This window comes from Papio anubis, chromosome 3 (genome assembly GCF_008728515.1).
Source record: "Papio anubis isolate 15944 chromosome 3, Panubis1.0, whole genome shotgun sequence".
In the NCBI taxonomy this organism is placed as follows: domain Eukaryota; kingdom Metazoa; phylum Chordata; class Mammalia; order Primates; family Cercopithecidae; genus Papio; species Papio anubis.
The window spans coordinates 170700108-170719763 of record NC_044978.1 but is presented as its reverse complement, the minus strand read 5'-3'; the positions used below and the strand labels follow the sequence as shown (position 1 = coordinate 170719763).

The 19656-nt window shown below is 43.8% G+C and overlaps 1 protein-coding gene across 17 annotated transcripts in view; it reads right to left on the bottom strand.

Annotated features, from left to right (window-relative positions):
- PROM1 (prominin 1) overlaps positions 1–19656 on the bottom strand; it is a 154486-nt gene that overhangs the window by 16340 nt on the left and 118490 nt on the right. For all 17 annotated transcript variants that reach the window (XM_017958580.3, XM_017958583.3, XM_017958581.3 and 14 more), the window contains 9 exons: positions 14681–14804; positions 12893–12996; positions 8612–8696; positions 6874–7017; positions 5879–5950; positions 4375–4467; positions 2617–2670; positions 932–1012; positions 735–803 (listed from right to left, as the gene is read on the bottom strand). In XM_017958580.3, the coding sequence (XP_017814069.2) occupies positions 735–803; positions 932–1012; positions 2617–2670; positions 4375–4467; positions 5879–5950; positions 6874–7017; positions 8612–8696; positions 12893–12996; positions 14681–14804 (826 nt within the window). The remainder of the gene's footprint in view (positions 1–734; positions 804–931; positions 1013–2616; positions 2671–4374; positions 4468–5878; positions 5951–6873; positions 7018–8611; positions 8697–12892; positions 12997–14680; positions 14805–19656) is intronic.

Here is a 19656-nt window from a genome sequence, read left to right as displayed (position 1 = left end):
AATTGTGCATCCATGGATTCGACCAATCATAGATTAAAACATATTCAGAAAAAAAAGAGAGTTGCATCTTTACTGAACATGTACAGACTTTTTAAATCATTATTCCTGAACCAATACAGTATACCAATTATTTACATAGCATGTATATCGTATGAGGTATTATAAGTAATCTAGAGAGATTTAAAGCATACAGGAGGATGTACATAGGTTATGTGCAAATAACTGTATCTTTTATATAAGGAACTTGAGCACCCAAGGAGTTCGGTATCTGCAGGGGGCCCTGGAACAAATCACCCATGGATACTGAGGGACAATTGTACATATTTTAAAGCAAGATCCTTAGTCTCTCTGAGCCTTGGTTTCCAGTTTCCTCATTTGTTTTGGAAGAGTGACCCAACCTACAGGACTCCTGAGAGAATTAAAAAGTTCTTGTGCCCAGCGTAGTGTTTTAGTTCAAATTTGTTACCTGGCCCCTTTGTTACCTGAAAAAGGGGGCGGGAAGCAAATGGAAGAATTGCATATGGCAAAGGTGAGCAAAGGGGACCAGGAGGTGGCTGTCCTCTGACCTGATGGGCAGCCCCAGAAGTCTTGGTCCTGCACGTCAATATCCTTTCACTTACCTCCTACCAAATTACGGGAAATTTAATTTTATTTCTTCCAGATTTTACCCTAGAAAAATGACTATCCTAAAACATGACCCCCCCCTTAATATTCATAAAAGATAAACTACTTACAGAGAACTCGATCCACTGCAGATAGTGTTCAAAATATCCTATTATTGTTTTCCTATACTTCTTAGTTTCCTGGAAAGAAACAGAAGATGAGTAGAAGCCTTAAAATGATGACAGCATACTTAAACATTATAAATATTTAATCTGTAACATTCTTGTGCCCACTTATGGACATGCTTACTTTAAAAAGGAAGACTCACCTCAATAATAACAGAGGAAATATTGTTTGTGATGAAGTTCTGAGCAAAATCCAGAGAAGCTAGAATCCTATTCACTCTCTCCTGAAACACACAGCCACAGTTAGCAGGGTATCAAGTCATACAAAGATTTAATTAGATGATTTGCATACTGATTCAAGTACTGTAACTCAGCTCCACAACACCATGACCTGGACCTCCTAGTTAAGAGGAAGACAGAACCCGCCCAGCCCACTGAGGGCAGGGAAGGAGATGAGCTGAGAGGGGCATTTACTCTAGGCCAGACACTGGGCTAGTCCTTGATAGGAATGGCCTTGCTGGAAACTCACAAGGAGGCAGGAAGGAAGGTACTATTTGCTAGGCTCCCTTCGCAGATGAGGCAGCTCAGCCTCTTCAAGGTCACCATGCTGGGGAAGCATACGACAATGCTGGGATTTGCACCAAACTTTTTTTTTTCCCCACCGCAAAGCCCGTAGTCTTTGCACCACAACACAAGCAAAGACGAGTCCTCTGCCAACCCACATGGCAGCTTGGTGCAAATTGGAAAGAGGGCCTTTTCTGCCCAGGGACCTCAGGGCACAGAGCCTGGCGAGTGAGTCAACGGCCAGTTTCTGCCCCCCACTAACCCCCTTGGTTGGGTCCCTCATGAAAGGCCTTGTACCACTGCACACCCTCGCCCTGTGCACACAAGTAGCAAAGCACCTGCACGTAGTCACTGGTGTGTTTCCAGGTTCCCCTGGCATGACACACACTCATGAAATGGCAACTGTGATCAGAGGCATAGGGAGGGTCCCGGAGCAGAGTAAATGTAAACATCTTCAGAGGAGCTGAGCCACGATGTTGGCCTCATTGAGAAAAGTGGAAGGAGGGAACATTTAGTTTTATCATGGAGGCTGATGCTCAAAACCTCTCATGGACAGGCTATTTCGTTCAATGAAAAACTATCTTCTGAGTTGCCCGTTGGTGCTGTGGATACAAGATGAATACAACACAGCCTTGCAGCTCAGTGTCTGCTGCAAGAATGCTTGCAGCCTGCACGTGGCCCCTGTGGTAGATTGCATTAGCTGCTCAGGATTATTGATACGCTCCTTGGATAACTTCCCAGAGCGTGGAGTGTACTTCCCCAGGCAGATGACGATGTGACCATGTGGCTTGCTTTGGCCAATGGAATGCTGATGAAGGGGCAGGGTGCCCGTTCTGAGCAGTGGCTTAAAGGACAATCTGTGCCTCCTCTTATCTCCTGAATTCCACTATGAGGACATGAGGTGCCCCAGACAGGAGCTGCTCCTTCAGGCCAGGTCTCTCAATGGGAAGATGTGTAGAGAAGCCTGTTGTCAAACCAGCAGGGAAAATGAACACTTATACTTAGAAGGCACTGAGGTTTGGGATTGTGTGTTAGGCAGCATTATCTCTGTGAAAGTGACCAATGTACCTTCAAAGCTTGCATCCTGCACATCAAAATATAGATTTCACCTACATACCTAATAGTCTGCTAAGATGATGTCTGCAAATAGAAGTACTTGCAGAAAGGAAATAGTAAGAAAACTCAATTTGGTATAAATAGGTAGATAACCAAGGCTTTTTTTTTTTTTTTAAACTTAAAGTACCTACAAAAATCACATTTCTAGCATTCTTTGTGTGGTGTTTTATAACAAAACCCCATGATGGAAAACAAAGTAAACCCTTACCAACAATCCATTGCCTGTGCGTTGAAGTATCTTGACACTTTGGTATAGAGTGCTCTGGCGAAAAACATAGATAATATTTCCAAAATTATGACATGAAACAGCAAGATCACATACCTTGTGTCCTCCCTTCCCACAAGACAGCCATCAAATCTGTCTTTACACTGTAATGGTTTCATTCTAGAAAAAATAACCAGCACAATTAACAATGTATACCTTCTATGCCTCTGGTGTAAGAAAACCTGAAGAAAAAAATTGGATATATATCCTAAAGCTGTGAAGAACAGCAAATCACATGTGAGGCATCCAAGAAATCCCTTTGAATTAGGTTTGATCAAAGCGGAAGGCATTATTTAAAATAGAGCCTGCCCCACAAGAGTGGTTAACCTGAATGGTTTAGACTGGAGGTTGACAAACTTTATCTGTAAAAGGCCAGAATAAACACTTTAGGTTTTATCTGCCATACTCCCAACTACTCAACTTTGTCCTTCTAGTCAAAAGCAGCCACAGAGAGTTTGCAAATGAGTGGGTATGGCCATATTCCAATAAAACTTTATTTACAAAAACTGGTGGTAGGCTGAATTTAGCCTGCAGGCTGTAGTTGGCAGGGTACCTAGCTTGCCAACCCCTGGTTAGATCATAGGTCACATGTACAAAGCACTTTGCCTATTTGTGGACAGGTTGCCCTAGCTCTGAAAAGGCCAAAGGGTCCTGTGTACTTGGAAAAAAAGCATTAAAAAAAAAAACAAACGCAAAGCCAGCTTAAAATATTAACAAATTTGTGTTAGGCATAAACAAGTGTACAGAAAATTGTAAAGAGCACTGGACACAAATTAAGAAAATTCAGTGAAAGGACTTTGTGAATAGTCTAATAAATTAGGAAATCAAGAGAGAAAAAAAGGGTACTAGAAACTAGTCCTGGAAAGTTTGGTGTCGGGATGTTCGGATGTTCGGATGTTGGAGTGGAGTGGATTTACTTGCTTGGCCAAACCTGAGCAAGCTGATTCAGTAACCCAGTTTCCACACACTTCTCTCCTTGCTGGCACAAATATGGCCCATACACAAGCATAATATAATAATTCCTCCTCTTTACTGAGATCCTCTGAGGTCAGGTCCTTCATCTCCACGAACAGGTAAAAGCAAGGCAGTTACTGATCCCAACATTTTTAGACGAGGAAACTGAGAAGCTACAATAGTTTGGAGAGCCAGAAGCAGGATTTAAAACCAGGTCTGTCTGACTCCAAAGTCCACGTTCTTTCTTTGCTAGAAACTGCCTTTATTGCATTAAGAAAAGAAGTCACAAGGTGGTGAGAAGCAAATGGAAAGGATGGAAGAGGAGAGAGAGGAAGCAATGCCCATCAAGACAGCAGACAGGGCTAAGTGGCTACAGAGAGAAGCACTTAACCTCACCTTCACATATTTCTAGACAAAGCTTGGAGAAAAAGAATCGAGTGAGTCCACAGCACTGTAGCTAAATGCGGGGCATAGGAGGGCCTGCTCACAACAATGGAAACTAGAGCAAGGTGGAGGAGACAGCCACAGATTTTATCTAACTGTTCACACTCAAATGAAAAACGGAAGGGAATAAGCAGAAGAGGGAGGTGCAATTATTTTGTCTAAAGCTCAGCTCAGCTTCTGGGGCTGAGGTCAGTCAGCTGGGACCTACGAGAGATGAGTATGTGTCAGGCTAAATGAAAGCCAACTTGCTGCAGTAGATTTTGCTCAGGTCACAATGAAATACAATACGTTGTTGACTGTTACCAGTGATTGTTCTATAGGAAGGACTCGTTGCTGGTGAATCGTTTTAATAGTTTGTGCATCTCTTTTCAGGGAGTTCCTCAAATTTCCTGGGGGCTACAAAAAGAATAAAAAACAAAGATCAATACCATCTTTCCAGACTCAAAGCACTCTCGCTATCCTCAGGGGCCCTGCGCAGCCAGGAGGGCAGCCATGACATAAGCACGCAGCCCTCCTTGTGCAATGATGGCTGTGAGTGGACATGGGGCCTGGTGTGAGGGACAGGGCCAAGACACCCTCCTTCAAAGCACAGAACCATGGACTCTCAGCAATAACCCACACCCAAGAGTCCTCCCTGAGTGCCAGAGGCTGTGTTCTCTCCACCTCACCATGATACAGCCACTCTCAGCTTCTCACTTTACAAGTGAGAAAACCAAGGTTCCATGGAGAAATTTCTATTTAACCCATACTCAATGAGTGTTTAATTTATTAATGAATAACAATTCTATAAGGTAGATACCATTACCGCATTTTACAGATGAGGAAACTAAGGCAGAAGGGAGAAGTAACTTGCCTAAGCTCCTATCCTGAGTCACGACTTAGACCCAGGTCTTCCTCAAAAGCCCAGGTTCCTCATCACCATGGTATGCTGCTTCTTGGATGGGACCAGTTAAGGCCAAGTAGTCACCAACCAGCAGAGGAGTTGAAAGGGGAAGCTTGTGGGACTGGGGAGGTACCTCTCTCTTCCCTCATCACTTACTATTGGTAATTCAAAGCAACACATGAAATCTTCCTCCCACAGCCCCAGGTACTATTCCCTACACTGCAGGAGAACAACCTGTGTGCATGGACAGGTGTGTTTAGAAGTGGAGGGGCTAACAGGGGTGGAAACAGATCCAGAGCTAAAGTAATGAGGGTGCCCACACTCAAAGCAGAGGGTGGAAGGCTGCAGTCATCTTGAGATAGAAGGCAGGTGGGACTTCGGACCAGATTGAAGACTGGTGGAAACCAGGAAGAGGAGCCCAAAGCACCTCTCCCTGTCCATCACCATAAGGCATGCCCGCCAGCTCATTGACAGTTAACCATTGCCATGGCAACACTGGGAAGTTACCACTCATTTTCTAGCTATTTCTGAACAACCCGCTGCTTAATTAGCATTCCATTGAAAGTGGTTATAAATAAGACTACAAAACTGTCCCTAGGCTGCTACCTTCTGCACACTGCCTGTGGGGTCGCCCTGCTCCAGAAGAGCAGTCTCTGAGCTGTCACACTGCTGCTACCTCAATAAAGCAGGTTTCACCTGCCCTGCATCAACCCGACACCATCCTGGCAACATTCAAGGCTCAGAGAGGTTTGAGCCACATAGCAATGGCTGTGGACGGAAACGTAATGACACGCACAAGAGAGGTGTTTATGAACAAGGGATTACTCACAGCGTGAGGAACCTCTTCAGCAGCTTCCCTAAAAATGGCACTGACGTTTGACATCTACAACTACTACAGTATTTAACCGGGCGATTTGAACTCACCAAACTATTTGCTTTTGCCTCCAGATCATACGCAAATGATAAAAGATTCACTCCTGCAGGGGATTTACCAGTCTACAATAGAAGTGAACAAAATTGTCTTATGGATATGGGATCTTTAAGCCTTAATACAACATCTAGTAGGCAAGAGATTAAACATGGATTCATGACCATAAAGTAATCACGTGAGGTTAGATACTCTTAAACAGGTGGCAACGTTTGCATTCTTATTTATACATATAAAGCCATATTTTTATTCAATCATATTATTCAACTATGAAAAGGAATGAAGTACTGATAATGTTATAACATGGATGAACTGCAAAAACGTGCTCAGTGAAAGAAGTCAGACACAAAAGGTTGTGTGTTATATAATCTTTCTTTTTTTAATACCCAGACTAGGTAAATCCATCTAAAGAGACCACAGATGGGCCGGGCGCGGAGGCTCACTCCTGTAATCCCAGCACTTTGGGAGGCCGACGTGGGCAGATCATGAGGTCAAGGGATCGAGACCATCCTGGCCAACATGGTGAAACCCCGTCTCTATTAAAAATACAAAAAAAATTAGCTGGGTGTGGTGGCATGTGCCTGTAGTCCCAGCTACTCGGGAGGCTGAGGCAGGAGAATCACTTGAGCCCAGGAGGTGAAGGTTGCAATGAGCCGAGACTGCGCCACTGCACTCCAGCCTGGTGACAGAGCGAGACTCCATCTCAAAAAAAAAAAAAAAAAAGAGACCACAGATGGGTGGTTGCCAAGGGTTTGGGGAGGAGCAAATGGGGGCAACTGCTTTGCTTTAGGGTGATGAAAATGTTTTGGAACTACATAGAAGCAGTAGTTGTGCAACACTGTGAATGTACTAAATGCCACTGAATTGCTCACTTTAAAATGGTTAGTCTTATGTGAATCTCATCTTAATAAAAAATCAAAAGCAAAACAGAAATACACATCTGACGCTCTAATTTCCCCTAAAGGATCAAGCATGAACACATGCGTCATACCTGAGCCAAGTAGGTGTCATAACTCATTCTGTCTATTCCACAAGCAGCAAAATCCTGAAGGCTTTTTCTTCCTGCTGCACCCAACAGAAAGATATTGAGATTTACCTTCAGACTTTCCAATTCACTGCTTATGCTTGCAGTATGCTGCAAAAAAAGGAAGTTAGAAATCAGTCCCTTATTCTCCAAGAATGTCACAAATCAAATGCTTTAAAAGAGCAATAAAAGCTGGATGTGGTGGCTCATGCCTGTAATCCTAGCACTTTGGGAGGCTGAGGTGGGAGGATTGCTTGAGTTCAAGAGTTCAAAACCAGCTTGGGCAACATAAAGAGACCTTGCCTCTATGTTAAAAAATTTTAAATGTAAAATTAAAAAATAAATAAATAAATAAAGAGCAATCAAACCAGAAAGGACAAAAGAATGTGCAAGCACTTGACTGGCATCTCTTCCTGGTACTTCCCATCCTGTTCCTTTCTCATCTCTTTCTTTATGGGTCCCATGGCTTCTAAGCCCCCAGCTTTGACAAACAGAGAAGCTGAAAGGGACAGGGTAGGCTGGCATTCCAGGGAAGGGACCAGCACATACAAGAGCTGGGAGCAGGAAGAAATGGGACATATCATTTGGGGAACAGTGTTTAGTTACTTGGGCAAAGATTATGGAAACGTGGTCGTTGATTCAGGGTTGTACTGATAGTCAGCAGTTTCCAGCAGCATCGAGTACCTGCATGTCCCAGGCAACCTCTCCAACTGCTACCTGCCATAGCACACAGAGAAGTGACCCACAGCATGATGGGCATCTATTTAGGGTTTGGTTACAAAATTATATATGTTTAATGCATACATATATGGACTATTTAGGGAAGATAATAAACTTTTCATATACAGCTTTCAAATACAGCTTTTCACATTTGAAAACCATCAAGCCATCATGGCCTCATGGTAACTCTAGCAGCGGTGGGCAAGCTGTGGGGGCTTGGGAATAGCCTCTTCTCCTGGGATCCCTTTGTTTCTGCTCTCATTCAGGAAACCCAAAAGAGAGAGCACGCTCCAGATTCTTTCTGGCAGAAAGTCAGAAGAGGCCTCCAGGTACAGGGAGTGGGGCTGGTCTAGGCTAACGGCACCCTAGGCCTGGGCAGCTGAAACTCTTGCTCTTTCTTCAGGCCAGTGTGCTCTGGAATGGCCCTTCCTCCAAGTCTCAAGACTCAAGACTGGAGTGTGGGCTCTGGCAAAAGAAAAGAGCAGGTTCTGTTGGCTTCCATCCTTTGCTTTAGTTCACACTAGAGTCCTGGGGCCACCATGTGACTCATAAGGAAGGAGGACAGTGTGGAACATGCTTCTCCACACTGAGTGCCCAGTTTCAGGGATTGGCAGAAAGGGAGGCTGGTCTTGGAGCGAGAGCCTTCCTGAGGAACAAACAGGGATTGTTCCCACAAAAACGTCTAGAGTCAGCAAAACGACATCTTTCCCTGTGAAGTGTCCATAGTGAGGCCGCTCTAGAGGCTCTTGCATAATACATTAGAAAAACTCAAACCACAAGAAAGACAACTGGTCGGGCAGTGAGAAAACGTTTCGGAACCAAATAGAGGTGAAGGTTACACAGCCATGTAAATATACCAAACGTCACTTTGAAATAGTTAATTTGATCTTATGCAAATTTCATCTCAATTTCCAGAAAAGAAAGAAAGACAACCGGATTTGGTGAAGGAATGTGTTATGTCGATTCCATGACGACTTCTAATTACCTCATTAATGTTGAGATAGTCACTGATGTCGAAGCTGTTCTCCAGGTGAAGAGTGCCGTAAGTGCCTCTATTCTTTTTGCAGTCACTGTGGGAATGAACAGAGAAATTAGGACCTAGAAAAGCTGTTGCAGCTACCTATGTCCACCGCTGAAGAGGAGGAGGAAGGCTCACTGGTTCTCTTTGTTTAATCTGTGAACACAGAAGTGGGGCTGGGTGTCCCAAGTGGCCACACAGATCCCTCAGCACCCACCACCTCTGACTTCTTGCCTTGTTTGACTAACCGTCCTGTTCTTGGAAGAGATGCAATAGCATTGATAAATCAATCTTTCCATCTGTCTCCTACATGCTCTAGTTCCGCTGTGGACCACAAGTTTACAGATTGGGAAGAAGTAAATTCTCATTAAAAAGAAAAACAATACTTGCTAGAAAGAGATACACTGCAGAGTAGATTAGGAACTTCATTAAATGATTCTGTCAAGCTCCTGCCAAGAACATTTCTACTCTGTATTTCCAGGGCCGAGCTGCACTGACTAAATATATGCTTAGACATCTATCCTCGTGGTGAGGACAGAGATAGGGAGGAGACGCAGACATCTCGATGGTCAGCACAGTTTGCTGTAACCTAACTCAGCCCCCTGGGTGAAATGGCCTCACCTCGCCATGCCTCAATCTTATCTCTAAAATAGGAAAATTTGACTTTTTTAGACTTGACTGAGCTAAGAAGGGTAGGCCTCATTGGATGTGTATTCCTGCCACAAAAATAGTGGCATCCAGGAATGCGGCATCCCTTCCTCGCCACAGCAGCCAGGGCCTTCTAGGCCTGAGGGATGCCTAGAAGAAGCAACCTTCCCACATCCCTAGGAGGTGTGATCCTTCCCTCTAGAGAACACGCAGGTTGGTGTCGTTGGAACTCAGAGCTTGATTATGAACAACCAGAGGTAACACTGGAGGGCTCTGCAGGAGCCAGAATCACAAGGAGCTAGCATGCCAGGCTGAAACACTTGGCTTTGTCCTCTCAGCCTAGGGATGGTGAATGGGTTTAATTGTGTAGAGAAAAGTCAACAGACTGCTAATGTATGCCTAGAGCACACAGTCCAGAAGGAGCCTGAGGCTCCCTGGGCTAAGCAGGAGACCTCAGTTGACTATCAATGTCTACCCTGAGTATGGGGGATGGGCACCAGACACTTATCAGCTGCCTCTGCCATGGGCAATGGAGAAACTTAGGCAGGAAGTGACACATGTGGTTGAGCCACATCACATCATGCTGGGAGGTTTGGAGGATGGAATGAGAACAAGGAGACCAGTTAGAAGGAGAGAGAGAGAGAGAGAGAAAAGAAGAGAAGAAGAAGAAGAAGGAGGAGGAGGAGGAGGAGGAGGAGGAGGAGGAGGAGGAGGAGGAGGAGAACAAGAAGAAGAAGGAGGAAGAAGAGGAGGAGGAGGAGAAGAGGAGGAGGAGGAGGAAGAAGAAGAAGGAGAAGGAGGAGGAGGAGGAGGAGAAGGAGGAGAAGGAGAAGGAGAAGGAGAAGGAGAAGGAGAAGGAGAAGAAGATTTAAGAAAGATTCAGAAGACGAAGCCTACAAGCAACATTTATAAGTTCATTCTGAGTGTTGTCTCAGGGCTCCAGAAACTCAGTTTTCACTGACATGGGCTGAATAATGGAAATGAGGACTTTTCTCTGTCCTTTGATTTTGTATTCGGCCCCAAAGTGGTAGTGGGATTTTTAAAAGCTCCCAAAGAGCAGCCTACTGCCCCTACCTCCCTGCCTTTGTCTGTGTCCCTCGGCCTAGGTGCCTTTTTCCTTCTCCTTGGCCCAGCCAATCCCTGCTAACCTACTAAGATCAGCTTAGGTGCCATTACTCTCAGAAAGTCCTTCCTAATCCCTCCATTCCCACACTGCATAAGACACCCATCTTGGGGCTTCTAGAGTAGCCTCAGTACATTTCTATCACCTGTAGGTATCACCGTATTCTAGAACACCTCTTTACAGATCTAACTCTCTACTAGGTTTTCCTTGACAGTAGGATCAGAGTCTAATTCAATTTTGTATAATATCTCAGGTATCCCGTTACCACAGGTGCTCATATAATAATAAAAGCAGTTGTTAGTACGGTACCTAGCTCCCGTTACGCCAGGTGCTCATATAATAATAAAAGTAGTTAGTACGGTACCTAGCTCACAGAGTGGTGTGGATGTTAAAGAAGTTTATACATCCGAGGTGTTTCCATCAGTCTTGGCATACAGAAAGCACCATGCAGGTGCTAGCTCTTAGAATTTTGTTAAATTACCACTATGACCACTTAGCATAATATTTATTAGGTAATAGAAATAAACAGTAATGGCCGGGCGTGGGGCTCACACTTGTAATCCCAACACTTTGGGAAGCTGAGGCAGGTGGATCACCTGAGGTCAAGAGTTCGAGACCAGCCTGACTAACATGGTGAAACCCCGTCTCTACTAAAAATACAAAAATTAGCTGGGCATGGTGACAGACACCTGTAATGCCAGCTACTCAGGAGGCTGAGGCAGGAGAATCACTTGAACCCGGGAGGCAGAGGTTGCAATGAGCCGAGATGGTGCCATTGCACTCCAGCCTGGGTGATAGAGCGAGACTCCATCTCAAAAAATAAATAAATACATAAATAAATAAATACTTAGTAATGACGTAGCTGTATTTATTTTAAAATAACTTCTGTGGTTTGGCTAGAGGAACTAATGACCATTGATTAATTAAATGTGTGCATATTTCAAAATGTTTTTTAAAAGTACAAAAAGAACCTAGCAATACCTAAAAGTATAACAAATTCACAAAATGCTGAAGAAGTCTTTTGACTATCAAATGATGGCTAAAACTACTAAGCTATATAATAATGCTAGGCATAGGGTTAATACTTGCTTAAAATTGCATAAAGGAACTCTGAGAGAGTAATAAGAACACTAAGAATGGTGGTTCACGTGTAGGGCATGGAAAGGCTTCTGGGCAGATGGGGACCTGTGTCTATGACTTACAAAGTGTTCTGCTCTCAATGTGGGTCACTATCGCCCTGTGTATTTTTAGTTTCATTTACTATGAACACACCATGTTAACACACATCCTCTGGCCCTTCGGTCTCACGGTGGGAGAAATAAGTGTCACCAGTGTTTAAAAAGCATCCTATGAATTGATTTCAAATACTCTTAAAGTGACTCCCTTCCCTATGGCTCATAGCAGAGAGCTGCCCATGGGTTCGCGTCTAAGATCAGACACCTAAGACTTCCAGCCATCAGACTAGGAGCCCATTTTACCACTGGGAAAAGCATACACTACACAGATATATATCACCTGAAGTCAGAAGTGATTTTATATATACATAGTTTTTTTGTTTTCTTTTTTTTCCTGAGAGAAAGTCTCACTCTGTCGCCGAGGCTGCAGTGCAGTGGCACGATCTTGGCTCACTGCAACCTGCACCTCCCGGGTTCAAGCACTTTTCTTGTCTCAGCCTCCTGAGTAGCTGAGTCTACAGGTGCATCCCACCATGCCCAGCTCATTTTTATATTTCATTTTTAGTAGAGATGGGGTTTCACCATATTGGTCAGGCTGGTCTCGAACTCCTGACCTCAAGTGATCCACCTGCCTCGGCCTCCCAAAATGCTAGGATTACAGGCATGAGCCACTGTGGCTAGCCTAGATGAACAGTATTAAGAACAGTATTGTTCATCAAGTCCAAATGATGTGTCAGGCACCATTCGAATCTCATACATCTTACTTAACCCTAAAACAACCTCAGGGTCAGATTCCTATGACCATGACCCCCATGAAACAGAGAAGATGTGGAATTGCCCAGGGCACAGAGCCTCCAGGAGGGGGCCTGGGTCAGAGTTCAGAAGGCCTGACAGCAGACAGTTCTTGAACTGCATTGCCTTCCTCCTGTCGGTGATCCAAATCACTGAATCACCTGTTCGCTATTCTTGTTGGATGGCTTTTATTTAGAGCAACGTGGTTCCTGAACAAGATTTCTCATGAGGTCCCGTTAGTGCATCATAGGGTCACGTTAACCAGCGAGTTCCAGAGATTATTGGAGAGCAAGACCTTGAAACATCACCTTTCCAAGGTCTCAAAGGCTTTCAGTAGAAGGAATAGGTTTTTGATCTAATCTCCGCTGTGTCTTTAAAATACTACAGGACAGCTTATCTCTGAAACAGGAAAGTCATATAATTAAGATTTAAAAACACTTCAAATGCAAAATTCTCATTCCGGAAAAAGAACACTTTAAATAGCAAAATGTATAATGCAAATATTGATACCTGTAAACCTGTTGAAAAGTGAGCTTCATCTCTGATTTATTAAACAGCTTCCCAGAGAGATAGTATTCCCAGTCTTCATTTAGTAAGTAGGGTGTATCCAAAACCTGGAACATATTAGGAAGGATTTTCGAAAAATCAGGTTTACACTCGCATACATACTAATATAATAAAGTGAATATTCTGTTGAATATATTTTTTGAAATTTTTCGTAACATTATTTTTCTGGTTGATTTCCAACTTATAACTAGAAAATAATAGTATAATTGGAATAAATCAATTGACCACTGGGTAGCATCAATCAAAATTATTAAAATTACTTTTTTTGAGAACTTTTCTTTTTTTTCAGACAGAGTCTCGCTCTGTTGCCCAGGCTGGAGTGCAGTGGCACTATCTCGGCTCACTGCAACCTCTGCCTTTTGCGTTAAAATGATTCTCCTGTTTCAGCCTTCTGAGTAGTTAGGACTACAGGCGCGCACCACCACTGCCCGACTAATTTTTGTATTTTTTTTTTTTTAGCAGAAACGGCGTTTCACCATGTTGGCCAGGCTGGTCTTGAATTCCTGACCTCAGGTGATCCACCCACCTCAGCATCCCAAAGTGCTGGGATTACAGGCGTGAGCCACCATGCCTGGCCAAGAACTTTTTAATCTTTATCTTAATAAAACAAACACATTATAAATAGAAGCAGAGTAGACCATTTGATCAGAAGAGCAAATATACAGCCATGAAGTGGTATACCCAGTGCTGTGCTATTTCTGTCTCTGGACAAAATGTATTAAAATTCACACACTCTCTGCCCCAGCACCACACATATTTAAGATGGGCAAATCAGTGCAGGACCATGTATGTGCTTGAGAAGTAGAAATGGTTTTGAAATATCCCCTACTTAAGAAAAAGTATCTTTGAATGATTCAACACTCTACAGGAGATAATGATGCCTGGCTTGATGTCTTTGTTTTATCAAAAGGCCAAATGGAGATCATTTGATGCGCTGGTGATCTCAACTTAATCTCCCTCGACCAATGAAATAACTAAAACACCATCACAACAGTATTCACCTGATTTCATAACAGATCTTAGGCGGAAAAATGTATGTACAATGAAAGAGTGAAATATAAATATATTTTAAAAATCAGAATCTGGAGGAAAAAAACACAGAAAAGCCAAAATTAGAAGCCAGACACTTAGAACAAAATTTCCTCATTAATGAAGAAAGCAAAACTGCCAACTGGCCCCCCGGAATCTGTGGGAGTTGGACTGAGAAGGAGAAAGCGAAGCTTGAATTCAGTTCCTGGTGGCACCACTAGACATCTGCCAGGTCAGCCCTCTGTCATGAGACATCCACTTACAGTCTCTTTCCTTTCAAATTTAGGGCTCATCTGTGTGGACACCTCTGTCACCTGGGAATCTCCCAGGGTGTGTGGGAGGAACCTGGGAACTGATCTTCTGATGTTCCCAGCCACATTTGGAAACCACTGCTGAGGAAAATTCTATTCTCCCCAAATACTGCAATCCACATTGAGGGGCAGGACTTAACTCCCGTCCCTGATTTCACTTATGATCAGAAAATAAGGACACTCCCATATTTTCTTTCTCTTACAAATAAAAAGAATCTATTGCATTTATTGAATATTTAAAAATTTATTGAATTTAATAATTTCAAGAAATTTACTGAATTTAAACCAAACTGCTTATATGTTTGCACTGCTCTTAAAGTAACACACAACATATGAAGAAATCCAAGTTTCTGTTCAAGTCCTTTCATAATGGGTAGAAAATCATATTTACCCGGAATAATTCCTTGCTCGTGTAAGGTTCACAGATCAATTTTTCCACATTTGCACCAAAGACGAAGGTAAGAACCACAATGATCATCAATATCCAGCAAAAGAGGAAACTTAATCCAACTCCACTGGAAAAAAAATATAAGGTTAGTAATTCAAGAAAGAATGATTCAATAGTACCTATTGATACTTACTAAATCTACCTATACTCTATAAAATAGACCTGGGGTCTTCAGTGTTATTCAGGTGAAACAGATCATCCACCTAGGAGTGACACAGGGCTTGGGGACCTGGGGAGGGGCAGCTCCAGGACAGGCGGGGGGATCACTGGATAGGGGTCTTGGGGACCTGGGGAGGGGCAGCACCAGGGCAGGTGAGGGATCACTGGATAGGGGCCTGGGACCTGGGGAGGGGCAGCTCCAGGGCAGGCGGGGATGTACTGTATAGGGGCCTGGGACCCACAAGGGGTGGCCAATAAGGGGCTGAAAGCACAGGGGGAGCACAGCCTGACTTCTCTCTGAACAAGAGCACTCTTGGCACAGTGTAAAGGATGGACTGGACAGGTGCCAACGTGGATGGGACATCATTGCAGAGGCTGTTATCATGGCCCATGAGGGTGGCCTAAGGGGACAGGATTGGTGGAGAGTTGGTGGATGATGGTGACGTAATATAGGAGACACAGGAGGCCTAATATAGGAGATAGCAGGACTCAGAAAGCGCTGGACACGAGACGTAGAGGCAAGGAAGGGCTCCTCCAAGGGCAGTGCCAGGGAGCACCAATACTCTGGAAGGAAAGAGAAGATGGGCTGGATGTTGGTCTTGTTGCCACAGAGACATTGAGTGGAAAGAGTGTGTGGGAGTCAGTATGTTTGGAGCTAAGATATCTGGGTTTCTGATGTACGTTAGGGAACCAGCAGCTTAGCCACGGTCATTTATCCCCAGGGCTGGCTTGGAGAGAGAAACAGCCTAGGGCTGGGTCTGGAAGACTTCAACATTTACAAAGACGGGTGGTGGAAGGAGGGCCAGCAAACCAAAACAAGATGATGAGGCAGAGAAGCAGGAAGGCAACCATGTGGGTGTGATGCCACCTAGGGGACAAAAGGAGTGTTTGCAGGAGGAGGGAGTGGTCGGCTGTCACCAACCAATGTGCTGTCTGCATTGTACAGAGAGGTCACTGCCAACTTAAAACAAGTGCAGTGATGGGGTAGGAAATCAAATTGGAGTGGACTGGGGAGTCAGCAGGAGAGGAGGGCACAGGCAGCAAACTCAGATCACTCCTCTGAGACCCGGCGTGGGGGAAGGAGAGCTACAGGGAAGAGGCAGTGTGGGTAAAGAGTTTCTGCTTTTATTTCTGAAGAAGGGAAAGAACAGAGCCTGGTTAAGTGTTGAGTGAAAGTCAAGGAGACAGGAAGAGAATAAAGACATGGAAAAGAAAGGGGATGATCCATTTTTATCAGGATCAGGGAAAGAAATGGGATTGAGAATATAGCTGGCGGAATCAGCCTGAGCAGGGAGGAATCCCTCCGCTTCTGGCACTGCAGAGAAGGGAGGGATGTGTTTGGGAGCATGTGTGTTTGGAAGTTTGACGATGGGAAGTTGCATGATGGCTTCTATTTTCTCTGAGAAGAAGGAGGTAAAGCCATCTGCTAAGAGATGGGTGAAGTAGAGGAAGATGGATGTATCAGAGTGAAAAGACTGTTGCAGGAAAGTGTTGGTGGGGGGTGTCGAAAAAGAAGAAAAAGAGAAAGGGAAGGAAGAAAATGAAATAAAAGATTTATCAGACTATGGCAGGTCCATTTGAGACAGGAGATGCTAAGTTTGTAGGGATACCCAATGTACCCCGTGCGTAACTTTTCTCTAGCAGTGCTTAGCTGTCTAGGTATAGACAGAGAGAGAGAGAACAAACTCTTAAATCAATCTAGGGGCACTTGCCAAATCAGATACCATCACTAGTGCACACCAGGAAGGAGCCTCAGGAGGGTGTGGGCTGATGCTTGCAATCACCACAGCACCCCCTCCTAAGGGCATGATTCTCCCCTTTGACTGCAGACACCAAAGCCATAATTACAGTATTTGTGTTTCTTCAATAAAATAAAGAGCAAGTAATGTTCATTGGAAAGGCCTAGGTCAGCCTGACTTTCTCTGACCTACAAGCCTTCTGAGTCTGGGAGAACACAAAGAAGAAGTGAGTGAGGGCCATGCCAGGATCCCCATCTGAGCATGTGTGTCTGTGTTGGAGTTAAAAAAAAACTCATAAAAACTAAGACAGCTGTCTAAAAAGAGCACCATGACTCTCACTCTAAATCGCATATAGTCAACATCTCCAGCCTTTATTTTCTAAATATGCACATTCCTAGATCAGGGGTAGGGGAACCACTGCCTAAGGTCTGTTTTTCTAAGGTTAGTGAGATAATGGCTAATGTGTACTGAAAATATTGAAAAGGATGAAGAGGACGAGGAGAATCAGAGTAAGATGAAAGAGCAAAAGGAGGTGAAAAACAAGAAGAATATGCAACAAAGACTGTATGTGGCCAGCAGAACCTAAAATATTTGTTACTTGGCCCTTCTTGGGAAAAGCTTGCTGACTAACCCCTGATGTGCATAGTTAGGATAATACAAGCATCATTTTCTGACCCCCTTTCAAAAAAGTTTATCTTAGAAACTTTTGTCAACAAATCAGGACAGTCACCCAGTTATCACTTCAGGGGCCATGTGATCTTCCATGCATGGATGTGTCGTAACTCACTTGGCCACTCCTCTACAGCCTGGCAGGTAGGCTGCTTCACTATCCTAACTGATACTGCAAAAACTCTTCCCTGGCTTTCTTCATAGTTTGGCCTACTTCCTTCACCTAGAGTCCCCAAAATGGAAATTACTGGGCAAAGAGCATCATGGTCTTTTTAGCTATACAGCCTGACAAACTTCTTTCTGTAATCTCAGAAACTGCCACCAGCCACAGGAATGTGCGCAGTTTGTGATACCTGTGGCTACTCTTGGCATTGTTGTTAATACCTAAAATGGGAAGTTTTATGATGGGCTTCAAAACAAGAGATGCTTGTGCCACTGTTAGATCTCCTTATCTCTGGAGAAGCCTCTCCTACATCCCCCTGCAACAGATAATACATTCACCACTGCATTCTATTCAGCTGCTAAAATGCTCCTGGGGCCAGGGGTAGCGGCTCACACCTGTAATCCCAACACATTAGAGGCTAAGACCAGGGGCTCTCTTGAGACCGGGAATTCAAGACCAGTCTGGACAACAAAGTGAGACTGTCTCTACAAAACTAAAATTAAAATAAAACGCTTCTGGGACCCTCTGAAGATGAAAGATCAGAGCAGAGCCAGGGCTCTCTGACTTTCCTCCTTCCACATCTTTCACTGATATCCTTCTGGAAGATAAGAATTCCTGCTTGGTTTTGAAAGAGACCATGCTCTTGATTGGATGGTGTCACCATTTTAAAAGAGCAGGTGGTGTTTTGGTTGCAACAAAACTACACGTACTCTTTCTGGTTTCTACAAGCAAGTAAATAGTTCTGAAAAAAGAAACTGCGTTCTTCTAATTAGTCTGATTAGACTGATGACGCTCGTATCATCTCCCCCTTTCACAATTATCCAGTTGTTTACCAGATACCTCAAGAAGTAGAGAATTCTGCCAAGCACAGCAAAGCGCGCCGTGCTGACTGGTGGCATTCAACAATAAAGAAATCATAGCCACCCTAAGTCTGCAGACTCCTTGAAATGAATCAAACAACATCTGACAGTTCCCAGCCTTCTTCCTGCTGCTGAGATGAATCCTATGGCCTCCACGCCATACGTCTCCATGTCTATAGAATTAGTGTATCTAAACTAAGGTAGCTTTTAGCCTCCATCAATTTGTTGATGATTTCTCTGTTTTATTTTTTCTTTTTTTGAAGCTGGATATCACATGTTTTTGGTTGTATGCCTTTAAAAAGTGAATAAAATTTCGATGAGGGTGCACCGTTTTTCAGAGCAATTTACCCTACCTTTCAAGTAGTTAAAAAGTATGGAAATATATGTATATACACACACACACCACCACAACACTGACAGACAACCAAGTATCAGGGTTGTTACATTTGTAACATTAAACTTAAAATCAATTAAACATTAAAGCAATTACTTTTGCACCAACCTAATAATTTTCTGTTTAATGTATTTTTGTGTGTCTGTGTGCATTTGAACAAAAAGGGAAGACAAATTCATTTTTCCTTCTGGATGTGAGTTCTCTTTTTTTTCTTCTCTGTCCAGAGGTACTTGCAGCTAAGTTTCTTTCTTTTCTTTCCTTCCTTCCTTCCTTCCTTCCTTCCTTCCTTCCTTCCTTCCTTCCTTCCTTCCTTTCTTTCTTTTTCTTTCTCTTTCTTCTTCTTCTTTTTTTTTTTTTTTTTAAGGCAGAGTCTCGCTCTGTCGCCCAGGCTGGAGTGCAGTTGGCATGATCTCGGCTCACTGTAACCTTTGCCTCCTGGGTTCAGGCAATTCTCGTGCGTCAGCCTCCGAAGTAGCAGGGATTAAGGCATGTGCCACCATGCCCGGCTCATTTTTGTATTTTTAGTAGACATGGGGTTTCGCCATGTTTGGCCAGGCTGGTCTCGAACTCCTGGCCTCAAGTGATCCACCTGTCTTGGCCTTTCAAAGTGTTGGGATTACAGGTGTGAGCCATCGCGCCTGGACAAAAACAATTTCTTAACTTTGGCCTGTGAGCCTCTAGGCTTCTGTGTGTGTGGAGTTCTTTGTCCAGCCCTGGTAGACCCCAGGTCATTAGCTCTAAGGTTAAGACTCTTGGTAGCAAAGGCCTATACCATACTGGAGCCGAATTATTTTAGGGAAAGGATTTAGAATCATAGCTTATAAGAAGCCTGATTTATTGTTCCAGTGACCCAAAGTTTTGTGTTTGTTTGGGGTGTGTGTGTGTGTGTGTGTGTGTGTGTGTGTGTGTGTGTATGTGTGTGACAATTTGGTTTG